The sequence below is a fragment of the Nicotiana tomentosiformis genome, chromosome 5 (assembly GCF_000390325.3).
Source record: "Nicotiana tomentosiformis chromosome 5, ASM39032v3, whole genome shotgun sequence".
In the NCBI taxonomy this organism is placed as follows: Eukaryota; Viridiplantae; Streptophyta; class Magnoliopsida; order Solanales; family Solanaceae; genus Nicotiana; species Nicotiana tomentosiformis.
In genome coordinates, this window is record NC_090816.1 from 30,364,354 (window position 1) to 30,381,168 (window position 16,815).

Sequence of the window (16,815 nt, forward strand, 5' to 3'; positions counted from 1 at the left end):
TTACTTTTTATTTGAATTAAGCTAAGATTATTACAAAGTTGACCAACCGCAGACCTAGAGGATAATACGGATGTGTGTTTTTGGGGGGTTTTTTTTTGGGGGGGGGGGGGGGGGGGGCGTGTAGGACAAAGTACTCAACAAAAACTTGAGGCAAGTAATATTTGACAAATTTTCAAATCTCCTGTTTCTAATGCATTACTTTACTTTGCTTTACTGCCTAAATATAAGCGGCTAAGGAGATCGGAGCTTGGGATCGTAGGGGTATTTTGGAAAATTGAGGTTGCTCAATTTATATAACTTCACATGTTATATTTGTTGAATACTTAGTGCCTCTGGACCCTAAACCCTAAACCCTCGTCCCTCCATATATGTAACTCTGTGATCTTTTCCTTTTCGATCAGTTGAAGTCTTAGTCGTTGTTTGGCCATAGATTTTGTCAATTTGTTTTCTAATTTTTTTTGGCAAAACATGTTTGTTTATAGATTTTACCCATGTTTTGGCAGATTTTGAAAACAAAATTTTTAAACCCCAAAATTAGCTCTAAACATGTTTTTGGTCCAAAATATTACTGTTTGATTTTTTAACAATTATAAAAATTACCCCGATTTTTTTGTATTTTATAAAAAAGCTCACCATCTATTATGACTCAACTAATCCACCAGCTAATTACTATCATTTTCTTTTGGACTGATGGATCTTGTAATATTATTGCAACTTGACGAATTATAGTGAGTAGTATTTGTGTTATTAGCAGTTGATATTAAAATATCAGGTTATGGTTTTAGGATGATGTATTATGTAGTTCATTATAAAAATGATAATTTTGTGCCAAACTTATCTATGTTCAAGACTATGGTTTGTGATAATGATATTGAATGGTATCGATGAAGGTTTTGCATATACATCATTAGCAATTTTGTTTGTTTGGTATTGTTGGGTATTTTTGATAGTTTTTAGAACTTATGGTTATAAGTCACATTTTATGTTTTTTTTTAAAAAGTGAAAGATGTTTTGAAAAATTATGTCCAAACATATTTTCATCTTCAAACCAAACTTCACCCAAATCAGATTTTTTTAAATAAATTTGGGAATATATAGTCAAACGCTAGCTTAGGATCTTGAAGATGTTAGAACATTAAATTATCAAAAATTTGTACTGTAATGCTTTAATTTCTAAAATTTTATGTTGTTCGAACTCCTAAAAAATATTGTTATTTTTATGCCGAATCCTTCAAGAATATAGTATTACTTTTGGAGTTTGAAGAGATCGAACAACAAAATTTAAAATATATTTTAATATAGATATTAGTCATGAATTAAGCTTGTTAGAGTGAATTTAATTTATTGTTGTTAGGAATGAAGCTAAAAAGTGGAGATCGATGAACAAATGAAAAGCAAAGCAAAGGAGAAAAAGAATGAAAGATTCTCCTCTCTATGATACTAGCGAGGGATAGTCCGTGTTGTGCATGGGCCCAAGCTCAAATGAAGAAACTAATATAGTTTTAATTAATCAATAATTTTACTTTAATTTTTGTTACGAAATTAATATGATTTTCAATCACAAATTTTCAGTGTTGAAGTCAAGTTCATGTACAAACATAATGCACACTCTCTTTAATTTCAATTTCGAATATTTTTTTAAATCTTAATCGAATATTATTGAACGCTTACAAAAAAATTGAATTCAAACCCTACAAGATTATGCATAAACTAACTTGTGTTAGACACTTTATTTCAAGGGGAAAAGGATATTTAATAAAATGCGGCTAAAATATATATTGAGATTTAGTTGTATTATTCTCTTTGTCAAAGAACGACAATGACATGATATAATGATCATAATATCTAATTTTATTTTATATTTTCAGTATGGTAATAATTTCCTTTCATTAATATCATAATTCAATTCAATTATATTCTTATAATTATAGATAGGTACCTAAGTAGTATTTCATCCTTTTATCTTTTTTTCCCTCTAGATCCCAATTAATTCCTTCTTTCTCTCTTTTATTCTTCTGCAAAATTCAGTAAGCCCTTGCTCCTTTTTTATGATATTAGCATAATGTATATGATCTTCTTCTACTTTGTTAGAGAATCTATCGTTAACATCATTGTAAAATAGCTTATACTTCCAATAATATTACAGTAATATCATTGGCTACTTATTGTTTATTTCAAAATTTAATCTTCATATCATTGTGTTTACCTAATTCATTTTACTTTTCTTAAAAATTATTGAATAAAAAATATTTGCTTCTTTGGAAATGAACATCTTGTATTACTTTTACAATATTAGGTTTGTATGCAGTTGTATTTTTTTATATTAATCTATTGTTAAGAAAAAACTATTTTTTTTACTGTATAAATATTTTATATTATCTCCACTATATTAGATTCGTATACTGTTATTTTCTTTACTCAAACAAAATTGACCTTAAATTTGAATGGATAATACTTTGAAATTTAAAAGTTAACAAGGTGATCTTTTTTACGTGAGAAATAGGTTCGGATAGTAAAAATATTAATTTAAAATATTAAATTCAAAAAAGAAAATCGAAGGCATTATGAAAAGCTTTTCAAAGAACATAGAAATGAATTTGGATTCTGAGACTTAACAATACATTGTTTATAACTACAAATAATATAAATTTTTGCAGTGAAAATGATACTGAAATTGTTTTAGACGGAAGAATACAAGGAAAAAGAGGGTTGGGGGTATAAGCGGTAAACGTGGCAGGAAAAAATTAAAAAGATGCTATGAACTATTGAGGGATCCACGTGATTAGCAAATGACCATTTAAAGTTGCCGCTTGTTCAGCAAAAATAGTTCAGGTAGGGACCACAAGAAAAATATACAGACAATGTAGCACTTAGTACAACATAGTAAAGCATAAAATAACTGCAATTTCCCAAAATAACCCTGCGACCCCAAGCTCCTCAACTGCCCCTTATTCATAGTAGGATATATATACTTCAGGTGCTTCTGATGATTTCTGCTAAAGATTTTAAAAAGGTTTTCTCTTTTTTTAGCATAGCTTGTATAGTTGATTTATATTGTTTCAATTTTGCCAATCTACTATTTGAAAATATTTAATTTTGGCTCTGTTATACTATTATGACAAAATAGCCTCCGCCTAGCGGTATCAAATGGACGGGTTGGATTGATTTTAAGCGGGTCAAAATAGGCCGAGTCAATAAATGAGGGTAAAATTCAAAAATAGCCAGATTTACAAGTGATAATTGAAAAATAGCCACAGTTTCAAAAGTAATCGAAATTTAGCTACTTTTCATGTAAAGATAATCTGAACGAAAACACTGTTCAAAATTCGAAAAATATTCCAGCATAATATACTGGTCCAGCATAATATGTTGGAAATTCATACACAGATGCTCCAATCTCTAGTATATTATGCTGGAACTTTCTAATAGATGGATCAATAAAATATGGTGAAAAGAACACTACAACAAATTTGATTATCAGTGATGAATTATTTTGTCACCTATGATTCACTTTTCGTCACTAAAGATTTTTTGTGACAAAAAATTTTTTGTCAATATTTCGTCTCTAAAACACCGTCACTAATAATATACAAAGGCAACTTTATGTTTCGTCGCCAAATAATGATATATTAAAGACGAAATCTTTTTTCGTCCCCAAATACGTAATATTTATGACGGATTTATTTGTCATAAAAAGTACAAAAAATTGTACTTAATAGTATGATTTCGTCACTAAAAATGCATTAATGTCGACGAAAGTGGCTCGTCGCTAAATATTTAGTTTAATTGGTGACGACGTCAAATGTCTCTAAAGCTATGTGTGTTTCGTAGTTGAAAAACCGTAATTTTGTCACTAAAGACTACCTTTTATCCACAAAAAAATATTTTGTCCCTAAATATATAATTAGTGACAATTATAATTTTGTAGTTAAAACTATCATTTCGTCACTAAAAAAAAAAATTTATCGACAAAAAAAATTTGTCACTATAAATTGTCATGATTAGTGACAATTAAAATCGTCGAAAAATACAAAGTTGATTCGTAGTCAATAAAAAGATGATTTTGGGACATTATTTTTGTCACTAAATATAGTGAATTTATGACGAACTTAATTTGTTTCATGACGAAAATGTGATATTCCTAAAAACTATACATAAGTGAACTTTTTTGTCACTAATAACAAATGTTTGATGATGTTTATATTCGTATTTGCTTTAGATTGGCGTTATACGAATTTGAAATAACATAATAAAACAATCAAGGTAATAACAGAAAACTAAAAACAATCAAAGGTAATAACAAAAATATTCACCATTGATCATACAACTACGATTAAAACTATATTGAGATAAAAGCTCCATAAATTAAAAGAAACATAATTAAAGTAAATCTGTCCAACATAAAAGTCTAACTGAGAATTGAGATATACTAAATATTACTCCTAAGCTAGAACTGAGAAGTGGAGGAATGGAATGACACTTCACTTGCAATTAGTCTTGATCCAATATTTACCTTCATATACCTGTATAAAAGATAGAGACAAAATTAAGATTTAATTTAATACTTTATGGTATCATGGTATAAATAAAATATAATTGGTATAAACTACGACTTCTTGTTAAACGTAGAGTTTAATTGGTGAAACAAATAACTGAATTGTGATACAAAAAAATAAAAATGAGCAAAAAATAAATAGTGTGAAGTTTAGTGTACCCAAAGTTGATAATCTTGTGGAGCTTAATCTTCGCTGTATCATAAAAAAAAGCATTCGAACTTAGATGCTAAAAGAATTATAATTGAATTTATCATTTAAAGATGTAGTACTTCTAACCTTGATGGTGATGAGCCAATAAAATGACGCTGCATTTGGTTTAATATCTCCTCTTGGCGTGCCCGTACAGTACCCAACTCAGAAGTTAATGTTTGTATCTGTATCTGCTGATTTGCTACCTCAGTTTCAGCTGCATTCAAACGTTCTTGTAAACCATGTTGGGCAGTAGCAGCATCCTCTTTTGCCCTCCTAAGAGAGTCCTCTAATTCTGCTGTCCTTCTTTTTGTTGATGTAGTTGTATTAGGCTTTGGACCATAGCCAAGGCCTTTAATATATCCCGACCTTGTACCAAGTACATTATCAGCAATTTCATCAATAGTCATTGGATTCTGTTCAGAAACAGACCGAGCTCTCAAGTCTCTCATTTTGTTCTACATAAAAATATTACATCAATTAAATTAATGATAAGATAGAATGAATACATGTGACATGTTACTAAAATATTACTTACATAGTTAGTCTCAGCCTCTGGAGATGACCATCCTTTTTCACTCGAGTAATGGGTGCTTTTGTAGAACTCAATCCTATTTGGCTCTACTCCTCCATGTTCATTCACACCCTACACAATATGAAAATAATATGAAATATTACTAAAATATCATCTTAGTAATGAATGTGGAGGGTGATTGAACCACAACCACATTAACATGATTAGATTACAGGTTCAACAAAAGGTAAGGAATGTATTGTCTAATAGGATCGTGGTTCTTTATATTATGCAACTATCCATTGTATAATGGAAAATTGAAAACTAGTTTTGTGAGTTAACAGAAGTCATACGTAAGTTAGTAGAGATATAGACTCTTGTTCCCTTAAACAGAAATATAAAAGTAGTGTTATGCTTAATCAAAAGTTGAAAAAGACTCTTGTTCCCTTAAACAGAGATATAAAAGTATATGTATGTGACTTGTAATTTCATAAGCTTTCACAAGCAGGGAAAACTTACAGTTATACCCTCCATGAAGTTTTATTAAGGCTATACAAATTTATATCTCCCTGAGGTACTAAAAGTTAATTAAAAACCAGTGACTAACACTCATCTATTCATCTATTAACACGTATATATTTGAAGAACAAATGGCAAAAAATCAGTAGGAAAAATGATAGAAAGGAGACAAATAACAATACTAACTTTTATATTAAACATAAACTAAATAGTGTCCTTTTCTTTCTCTTTTAAGAAGACAAAGAATTGAAGTTATGATTTGAATTATGAATGAAAAATGACAATACTTAAAAGTATCTGTCAAGTAGAATTAGAAGTATACCAAACTCATTGGCCTTTTTTTCTTTTCTTTTCACCATTTTGAATATTAAAAATGTCCCTTGAGAATTCACTCTTCGCCTACCAAGCAAAGGGATTGGAAAAGTTACAAAAAGTAAAAATAGTATAACTTACAATTTCAGCACGAGCAGCTACAAAAGCTCTTGACCCCATGAAATGATTAGATTTTAACTTTGTTCGATTGACCTTGTTTATCCCGCATCGTCTCTACAAAGAATATATAAATATAAGTAAATAAAATTATAATGACACAAATATGATGCTAAAGCTTATTATCATTTCGCACTATAAGTTCTCGGATGTTAGCAGAAAAGAGTGGACAGAAACTAAAGAACCACATCAAGCTCTTCTCAAAGGTTGCATTTTACAGAGGCATTTAAAGGATCCTTTTTTCTCTTTTTTTACTTCCAGTTTATTTTCTCTCTCTTATTTGTATCTTCTGTAAATGCAAATTTTTGAAGGGACTACTCATATCAATGTAAGCCATATCATCCATGACTGAATGTTGCAGCTACAAAGAAGAAAAAAATATGTTACTGAAAATATCTTCTGTACATTTTGTTCGTTTGTATACTTAATTACTTAAATTATATTTTTCTTTGAGAAATCGTGAATGTTGTTTGCTAGAAAAAATTACGACGAGATAAATATGAATAGAAATTACCTTATGCTCTGGATTCGCCCACATGTCACAGAGCCTATTCCAATTTTCCGGGGTCAACTCTGGCACTTCAATTTTACGAGCCTCTTCCTCAGAGCTTGCACATTCAAATAGCTTTTTTAATTTGTAGCGCCATTGTCGACTTCTATTTTTCAGAATATCCTCACAGCTATCTTTGGTGTAATGCTCGTCCAAGTTAATTTCAAACTTCTCCTGCAAAATGAGAAGTTTTGAAGACACTCACAAAACAATCAAAATTCCCTTTGCTTGTAAAAGATTGAAAACTAACATATTTAAAATGTAATAAAATGTACCAAAATATAGAATCCTTACATGGCATCTAATTAATGCTGCATCCTTATCCTCTCTTGTGAGTTCCTTCCACCTGTTTGGAAGCGAAAGAAAGTTGCGAGCAATAATTCCTAACTCATTTGATAGCTTTGCTGATGGAATTGCCTCAACTGGCCTTCCTTTACCAACTGGGATGTCTATAACCATCTTTCTTCCTATAGACTTCTTCATTTTCTCAAGACCTTTTCCCATTGTCCTTCCACGACCTTTCTTGATTCTAGTTGAATCATCTGATTTTAAAATGTTAAAGTTAGTTTAAAATACTTGCTAAAAATTCAGAAATGGTAACCATGTATATATATTAGTAATTAATTGCTATGCTACAAATGAAAACTCTATTGTTACAAGTTTAACATAAATGAATGTTTCAAATGTTAATATATTTGGTTCCAACTTGAACACAAAAGAATCCTAGATGCTGGAATATAAAGATAGCTATTTCTTTCCAGTCGAGGAAAGTAAGAATTTGTTGCAACTTCTTATTGGGCGACAATCAGAAACTTTGTTTGTATCCCCTGTTTTAAAGACAATCCGTTTGTTTTATAAAGTTAAACTCAAGAATAATATTGCAGTAGGTGTGTAGTTCTTGGCTACCCTTAGTATCTACTAAAACCAGTAAGAAAGAATGGGTGCAATGTAATTTATCAGATAATGACTTCCACAGAAATGAAAATCCCCAATATACCTTCGAATTGCAATGGAATTGACCCAACCATAAGAAATTACTTCAATTTTACAGCAAAGGTTTCAGTAAAAATAATACTACCAAAAGTCTGAATTAGAAAATGCAGGATATAGTTGATGCATATAGAAAAACAATATGGAATGCACTGCACAAGCCAAAAAAAAAAGGATCCATAAGAGTAAACAACAAAAAATAGGAGTATTCTGACAACAATGAGCAATAAGCATCAGAAAAAAGGAGAACAAACAATAACTAATAGATATACTCCTAGTCAATATAATAAAAGGTACGTATTACCTGTATTAGGAATAAGATTATTACTATTTGATGGATCAGATGATAGGCTTGCTTGAGTGGAAGCACCTATAATTGTGGTTTGTCTAGAGACACGTCCGCCCGGTGCCATTGATTTGTAGAATTCTACCAAACATACTATATAATTTTAGTATATTCATTAGATGTAAAATATATTAGTTTAACAAACCAAAAGTTAGAAATAACTAAAGGAAAATTCAAAAAGAACATAAATCATCAATCTGGAAAGCCTGATGCCTATCATTTCCTAATAAGAGTTTACTGTCTTCTTCTCCTAATACTTATTGAACTATTGAAGCATCACTAGCCAACTTAAGTAATTAGTATAACATACCAAAGATCTATTTATGCAGGAAATTTTTAAATTTGAAGGCACATAAACTATGTTTTCAAAAACTTATATATGCAGCAAAGTTAAAAGAAGTTGTGTGTCTAACAAAGATTGAGCCTAGTGAAGAAATGTTTACTGATTTCAACAAAAAATATAAATTACCCTACATAATGTTCACATTAAAACACTTTGGTTCAGTTCATCTAAATTTAAAGTGCCATTATCCGATCAAACAAATTCCTAAGGGCCACCAAGAAGCATGATTTGACTCAAACAGAAGCTTTAATACCATATTTCCACAATCCATCCACTCTCCACTCTTCCCTAAAAACCAGACAGCAAAATTCAATATATATATATATATATATACACAAAATAGATGCCTACTCTGATAATCCCTAATATTTCCCCTTCAGTAGAGACATGCTTCACTAGTTGTATACCACACACCAACTGTAAAAATACACACCTTGCAAAACTCTAAATATACACAGTAAATTAAAAATTATAAATATACACAGTAAATTAGAGAGTTTCTGTTTCAAAATCTTCCAATTGATTTATTCTCGTCTAGATTGATCATATGAGATAAAATAAAGGCATATCAATGTCTATGCCACAAATAATTAATGAATTATTAATTCATTATATGATTGTGGCAAATTACAATCTATTGAATCTTATTCAAACATAGAGTAGGTGGAATGATACATACCTGTTCAGAAATTTTGCTTTACTTTGCAATGTATTTTTTCCAGTAATTTTTCTCATATATATATAGTGGTTATCCTGAAATTCGTTTGGAGCCAAAAATCCCAAAATCCAGCGCCAAAAGACGGTTTCTTTCTCCATTTTACAGTCTTGTGGAATTCTATTTGGTGGGTATCGACGAGTTTGGTGGGTATGGACGAGGTTGGAGAGTTATCATGCCAAGGAAGAAGATTATCCAAAAAATTAGGAAGTGGAGAAGTGGCTTTACCCAAACTTTCTTATAACCCTCACCTTTATCTCTCTCTCCAGCGGATATAATACTGTCTACAACCAACTTATGGGAAACAATAGTAAAAAGAAACTTTAACTTGTGAAAATAATACTAAAATGAAACTTTATTTTAGAACTTATCCCAATTTTGGATGACTTTATGTTATAAACAAATTATATGAAATATATACTACAATAATACAATATTCAAAATAATTATTTCAAAAATTGATTTAACTATCTTGGCATAAAATAAAAAGTTAAACAAAGGGTGTTCACGAGAAATTGAACTAAACAGAAAACGGATCAAATCGGAGAAAACAATCTACATTCTTTATTCGATTTTAATTTTTTAGTTTTAAGAACATATAAAATTTAATTATTTGATTTTAATAAAAACTTAATCGAAAAGGTCAAACCAGATTAATTATATAAATACCTATTTAAAAATTATAACTACATAAAAATTTACATTACACATTGATTTTTGCGCTCTTGGTTCGTAGCTTAATTTTTGCACTTATAGTATAGTTTATATTCTATTTTGGTTTGTAGAATTTATTCCATGTTAAATTAATAAATTAAACATACATCGATAAAATTTAAATTCAAGAAAAATAATAAGACACCAAATAAAATTTACCCTAGTATCTGTCTTAGATCCTGCACAAAAAAGTACAGCAAGTGTAGTATGAGTACGTAAACAACGTGTACCCAGTAAGTATCAAGCCAAATCTCAAAGTGGGAGAGACGAGATGGCCGACTTTGACACTCACTAAGGGTCAACAATAATTAATAAAATAAATTATAATTATTCAAATCAGCATAATTCACAAAGTTAACAATAGTTTTATTTAAGTAGCAGAAATAATAAAAATCCTTCAAATGCAACAATTTCCAATATATTAATTAAATCATTCAATTTCAATAAATTTTCCAATTTATCAAATAGCTTTACAAACTGCAATTCAATTTCAATAAATTTTTAATTTATCAAATAGCTTTACAAGCTGCAATAAACTGCCAAGTATCGTGAAATTATTATTAAGCACGATTTATGCTGAGGTCGTATGGCCCGATCTAGAGTGTCGTGTACACTGCCGAGGGACGTGCGACACGATCCATAGATCCATAGATGGAAGAGGCTTCTCTGCCAAATGAGACAACATTATTGAAATTCTTGTTCTCTATCTTATTTTGTTAGAATACAGCTTAGCAGTAGGCATATGACTCTTGTTAGCTCTAACTGTTGTAATAGTCTTGTAAACTCCTTATGTTGAGATGCCTTTTGTTAGTCATGTGTATGATAAAGTATTTGCAGATTTGTTGAGACTCTTGATGGTTTTGACAACTTAATTTGTAACTTTTTTTATTCAGAGTATCGTGATGTTTTCAGGCATTTTATTTATTTTATCACATGATATGTCAACAATATAGTCTAATAATAATAGTTCAGAGTAAATTGAGTTTGTGTTATGCATGTTTATTGACGGATATAGTTCTAATTTTTGTTGTGTTTTGATATTTGTGTTTTGGCGTCTCAAGGTTAGTTAGCCTAACAAGCATTCATGCAAGGATAGACTTATTAATTGTGATTAGTGAGCTAAAGAAGTGTGCTATTTACTTTTATTTATAATAAAATGATGAGCAAGATATAAGATTAAATTGGTAAATAAAGGAGGGTCATTTAGGGTACTAACCTTCTAATCTCAAGAAATTTTGAAGTGGAAGCTAAATTTTTGTAGCAGCAAGTGTTCCTTGGGTTCTATTAAATTTTAATTTGGGTTTTTGGTTTTCTATTTTCTAAAGTTAGACATGGCAATTGAATCAAAATGCATATAGTTTTGATTTGAGTTCTTTCAATTTTGCAGGTCATATAGACTTCATAATAAAACTTTATAAAATGAGATTCAAGTTTCTCCAACTTGATAATTTTTCAAGGTGGGTGCTTCAGTCATAAGGTTAATTAGCCATAAAGTAATTTTATGTATCATACGTGAACAAAACTATATCTTTTAGTTTTTAACTATAATTTTTTTTTGTCGCCAATAATTGCACTATTCAACTACAAAATTCAAGTTGTAGCCATTTAAAAATTATATTTTTCGTGACAAAAATTTTGTTGTGACTAAATTGTAGGTTAAATAGAGACAATTAAATAATTGTCACTATTTGTTCGCACTATTAGCGACAAAAACTAATGTCATAATAAATTATAAACTTTTGTAGCTAAACTTTACCATGTTTATCTACAAATTTTATTTTGTCACTATTGTAATAACGCATTTTTTGTGACGAATTGTTTTCGTGTCCAAAGTGTTACTAATTTTAAGACAAATTATGATTTGTCACAAATTGGGTGCATCATTAGTGACAAAATAATATGTCACCAATAATATAAAATTCGTGGCTAATGTTATTAAATAATGGCGCCAAGTTATTTTTGGTGGGAAACTTTAGCGGACAAAAACTTTTACTACGAAATTATATGTTTCGTCACTAAAAGTATGCGGATTATGTATCTAAACACGAAACATAATTTTCGTCACGAAAAGTGAATAATTAGTGACGAATTTTATGTCGTGGCTAAAAGTTTTGTAGCTAAATATCACATTTGTTGTAGTGGAAATAGCCAATACATGAGTTTCCTTTTAGGAGAAATAATTCGATTTGATAACGAAGGTAAATACATCATTTAATTAAATGAGAGAAATTTATCGTTATTTATCACTCAACTATATAAATTTAATTAAAACTTTAAAAATATTTTATTAATAATAATTACATAAAATATATGTGATACATAGTAGTACTTAAAATTGGGGCCCTTAATATTTTGAGGGCCTAAGGCAATGGCTTCATTTGTCTTATCCTTAAGTCGTCCCTAGTGAATAACCAGCCCAACCTTGGACGGGTTAGGCGAATTAAATGAGTTTGGGATCAAATTACTACTCTACAAACTGCGTCTTTACTTTAAAGGTTCAAAATACCCCTCTCCACTAATGTCCTCAACGTGAAAAAACCCCTGACATTTTCTCCACGTGGATTTTGTTGTTGAACTCAGACTCTTGTTCCCGAGGACCAGGATCTGTGATGTTTACACTATTCTTACAAAGACCTACTTTCTAATCAGTCGAGCTTCAAGATCTTTTCTTTAATTGATAATGTCAAATCGTTAATCTTCGTCCGAAGCTATAGCTCTCCCTGCAATTCCAACTTAGTCAGAGAATTAAAGGACGGATGGTATGTCTTTCTAATTGAACAAAATTGTCTCTAACTCAATTATCCTCTCTCCTTATTGTATATCCTTAATATTAAAGAGTATTATGATCCAAATAAGGGGAGAAGATAATTGAGTTAGACAAAAAATTCCACGTGTTATGCCATCCTCATAAAAGTAGTGTCAAAGCTTTTTTCTTCTGCTATTAGTTTGGGATCAGTATTTCAGGACTGTTAGGTAACATCGAGGGTTTTTTTGTCCCGATAGTTAATAGAGAAAAAGATGTGAGCCTTTTTGAATAGTAGAGATGCAAAATGTATTTATTTTTAGCTTCTCGATTATGAACAGATCTGTCTTGAACCTTACGGTATCTAGTGAAGAATAGTAATTAAATTAACGAACTTTTACCAGTAAATCATTTATCTATCCGTGTGCCATGCTAAATTTATACTTTCCCGCTTAAACTATTTTTCTTAAACATATCATCTATTAACTTTCATTAATTAATGTCGCAGTGATTTAAAACGATAATCACATCCAACAATACTTATATTACATATGGTCATAATTAGAGTATTAAAACGTAAAATCATTTCACTAATTAGAAGGAAATATAGTTCTTCACGATAACATATAGTCTTGAAGTTGGCCGGATGATGCAAATAACATTAATTTCCAAGTTTTTTCGACTTGTAATATTTTGTTGTGCAAGCGTCGAAGCAGTCTTCCATTTTCTTTTCATCTGCAATCAAATTAAAGGATTTGTTAGTACATTCATTTATATAAATATAGTTCTAATTTTGTGCATATAAGAAAAAATCCCTTATGCTAATTCGTGTAGTACATGCACTAAAGCCATACATTTCATCATTGCAGTACAGGAGTTAGCATGACTTTAATGCATATACTTAAAACGGATTTTTCCTATAGGTACAGAATTAGAACAATGTTTATCTATTTAGCGTAGCTAAAGCTTTAAAAAAATAAAATATACACAATTTCAATCAAGATATACAATATACATACAATTTACATATAAATTTTTAATTTATAGAATCCAATGACAACATACAACTTACATATAACTTGCATATAAAATTTGTTATATACAAATTCGGTTAAGATATACAACTTACATACACTTTAATACAACCTGCATACAACTGTGTTGTTGTATCATGTATGTATCTTGTATTCCTTTTCGAGTTTCAATCTAAAATTTTAATTAAAACCAACTCTAATATTCAGCAAACTCCCTCAAATTAATATATAAACTCCAAAGGATATCCCAATCATTTGAAACAACACCCAATTCACACAATAATAATTTTCAAAAATCCGATTTTCAAATTCAAAGTTTCGAAATTTTTTGATAGTTGTTAATGAAGATTTAAAGGATTTTGATTAGGTTTATTATTTTCAATGAAGTGATTGAGGTCTTCTCTACAATATCTAAAGTGCAATTTCTTGAATTTGTTCCCTGGAGTCTATGAGCTTGAGCTTCAGTTATTGATGTTGTAAAACAACAAATTTTTAATTGCGTACACAAACTTGAAATTGCAGCATTCAAGCAAATGAATATAACATGAGTTATCGTGTTCTAACAGGAGACAAAGACAAGGTCTATAAATTCTTTGAGAGGAGTGGAAAAAATGGGAAAGATTGGAGCCTAATCCTATACAATTGATAAATATAGTTATGCTAAGCAATTAAATGAGTAGTGATAATTAGTTTTATAATTATGTATAGATAATTAAGTAAAATAAACAAGCTAGCCAAAAGTGTGGCTTAAACTAAGGCTATAGCCTGTGACAGGAATTCAATTAATTAATTTCCATCACAATTAGAGACGATACGTTGTTCATAATAAAAACCAATTACAATTAAGTATTCAAGGAGTAAAGCTACAATAGTATTATGGCACGAGGTATGAAAACACACGAATATTAGACCTATAGTCTTGAGAATGAGTTCGAATAAATTTTCTTACACCATATATATATATATATATATATATATATATATATATATGTAAAAAGTTATTAAATAACATAAATATTAATTACTTTTTGATTTATGGGTTCAATTTTTTTTTAATGGTTTTAGTAACACAAGCCTTGAAGATTAGCGTTCCAAATGAAAGATGAGCGTTCTTCTTCCTCCTTTTTTTTAATACAAAACTTGGCGAAGTATTCTAATAAAGTCTCAAACAATAAATTGAAATTTTGAATCCGTCTTTGAAATAACATAATTTTGCGAAGAAAATGAGAGAGATACCTGCGGTAATGTTGGAGCACTGCTCATAACAACTAGTGTTGTGAATCATAGCTTCATAAATGCTAGGAATTTTGCATCTTTTCAAGCAAGGGTGAGAACAGAAAACAGGTTCAACAGAAGTTAGACATGTAAGTCTGCATAGTGCTTTACAACATATTTTACTTTCATCTACATTAGCTTCAACATTTGCTACTGTCATATACATGAAAAAGATTGCAAATACAAACACCCTTTTGAGATTCATGGTTGTATTTTCTTTTTCCTTTTTCTATTCTGCTTTATAAACTAAAGGTATTACTTTTGATTTGACTATTAAAAAAAATGGCAAAAATGATGCTATTTATAAGTCAAGTTTCATCTGCATTTAAGAAAAGTATATAGATTGTGTCAAATATACATATAATCAGATTTTGTTTCTCTTTGTCCTTAATTCTCCCATTAATTCCCACTTGGTCAAAGTCAAAGAATGAGTTAAACTTCTTACTCTCATCCACTTGAGTTGTTAAGGCTGTTATGTTTTGACTTGACATAGATGCACGATATGATTCCAATTAGGGACTGTGACCGGCATATATAGTGGACTCACTTCACCAAACAAAAAAAAACTACAATTTGATACTCTCTCTTGTCTATTTTAATTGTTTCTTTTGGTTATTTTTACACATTAAGTAGTCCACTTTTTAAATTTAATTAAAAATAAAATTGACCGTATTAACCTTAATTTGTTCATTGGAAATATAACAAGCACTCCTAGACTATTTATTTCAAGGGCAACTTTGAAAAAAAGAAATTAATTTGTTCTTGATATCTGAAAAAATCAAATATTGTGGACCATAAAAAAAAATAAATAAATAAATTAAAGTGGACCGAAAAACCAAGCTTAACGACTCAAATTAACTAAGTCAAACAAGTTCAATTAATCCATGTTTAAAATTCAGATCAAAACATATATTTGGGAATCGAGGTATCATGAATGGTTCTACAAAAACTCATTATGATTAATAGTTTCTCTTGATTTTGCCCCATCTTCATAGGATTAATCCCCCTTTTCATTTATTTAACACGATTCAAATCTAGATCAATATGTATTAATTAGTTGATGGTCAATATGAACAACCACTAAAGTAAACCGCACTAGTTAATTTGTTTGAATTTGGCTTTTCCTAAATATTGACAAGTGGCATTTATAGGTTAGCAATTTACATCTATCTTTTGCAAAACATTTTTTTTTTTAAATTTAAAAATACTGATTTGCTTGTTGAAAGACAAGCAAAACTGTCCTTTTTTTGGATGAGAAATTACAGTAACTCAACTTTTAACTTTGGCTCATTCAACCTAACAGCTGCATGCTTTGCTGTCTGAAGGAAGCAACTTTTCTTCCTTTAGTAAGTACTCTTTTGAGAACATACATACACATCAAACTTTAATCTTCAATCACTAAATAAGCTTTAATCAGAACAAGACATATATGCATAGGTGGAAGAGAAAGCAAAGCCATAAATCCTATGTTGGTTGGTAAAGATGTACTCTCAAATAATATATGTTGGAGGAAGGCATGGTAAAGTGTGATAGTGATGTGAGTGATTTCATGCTGATAATATGCATGTCACACAATGCAAGAAGTTTACGTAGGGGGATGATGTATAGAACAAAAAAACAAAAAAGGGTATATGAACCTGCAATCTGCCTTATATAACACTTCACATTTTTCTCCAAGCAGTGAGATCTGTGTAATAGGTTGTTATATGAGTTAGGTGTGCGGGTGCCTATAGTTAATAAGAAAAAGAAGCTAAGCTATATGTAAGGTGCAAATTACTCTTAATGGTGTAAGATCCTTTAGAAAAATTACGCGGTCTCGATCCAAAGTTAACGATATC

General features: G+C 29.9%; 1 protein-coding gene across 2 annotated transcripts; it reads right to left on the reverse strand.

Annotated features, from left to right (window-relative positions):
- Positions 1-4,294: 4,294 nt before the first annotated feature.
- LOC138891481 (uncharacterized) lies at positions 4,295-9,422 on the reverse strand. 2 transcript variants are annotated; one of them, XM_070174785.1, is made up of 9 exons: positions 9,176-9,422; positions 8,112-8,234; positions 7,112-7,359; positions 6,782-6,991; positions 6,232-6,324; positions 5,284-5,391; positions 4,833-5,203; positions 4,715-4,748; positions 4,295-4,523 (listed from the first exon to the last, which is right to left on the reverse strand). In XM_070174785.1, exons 2-8 carry the CDS (start codon positions 8,218-8,220, stop codon positions 4,739-4,741), a joined length of 1,149 nt encoding a protein of 382 aa, XP_070030886.1. In that variant the 5' UTR covers positions 8,221-8,234; positions 9,176-9,422; the 3' UTR covers positions 4,295-4,523; positions 4,715-4,738. The 2 variants fall into 2 exon arrangements, with proteins under 2 accessions (XP_070030886.1, XP_070030885.1); XM_070174784.1 differs by lacking the exon at positions 4,715-4,748.
- Positions 9,423-16,815: the final 7,393 nt, after the last annotated feature.

Excerpts from the sequence above, each read along its gene's own strand:
- LOC138891481 (XM_070174784.1), bottom strand. The coding sequence starts at position 8,220 with ATGGCACCGGGCGGACGTGTCTCTAGACAAACCACAATTATAGGTGCT. Across the intron at positions 7,360-8,111 it reads TAATCTTATTCCTAATACAG|ATGATTCAACTAGAATCAAG; the intron begins GTAATACGTACC and ends TTTTAAAATCAG. Across the intron at positions 6,325-6,781 it reads GGGCGAATCCAGAGCATAAG|AGACGATGCGGGATAAACAA; the intron begins GTAATTTCTATT and ends TATTCTTTGTAG.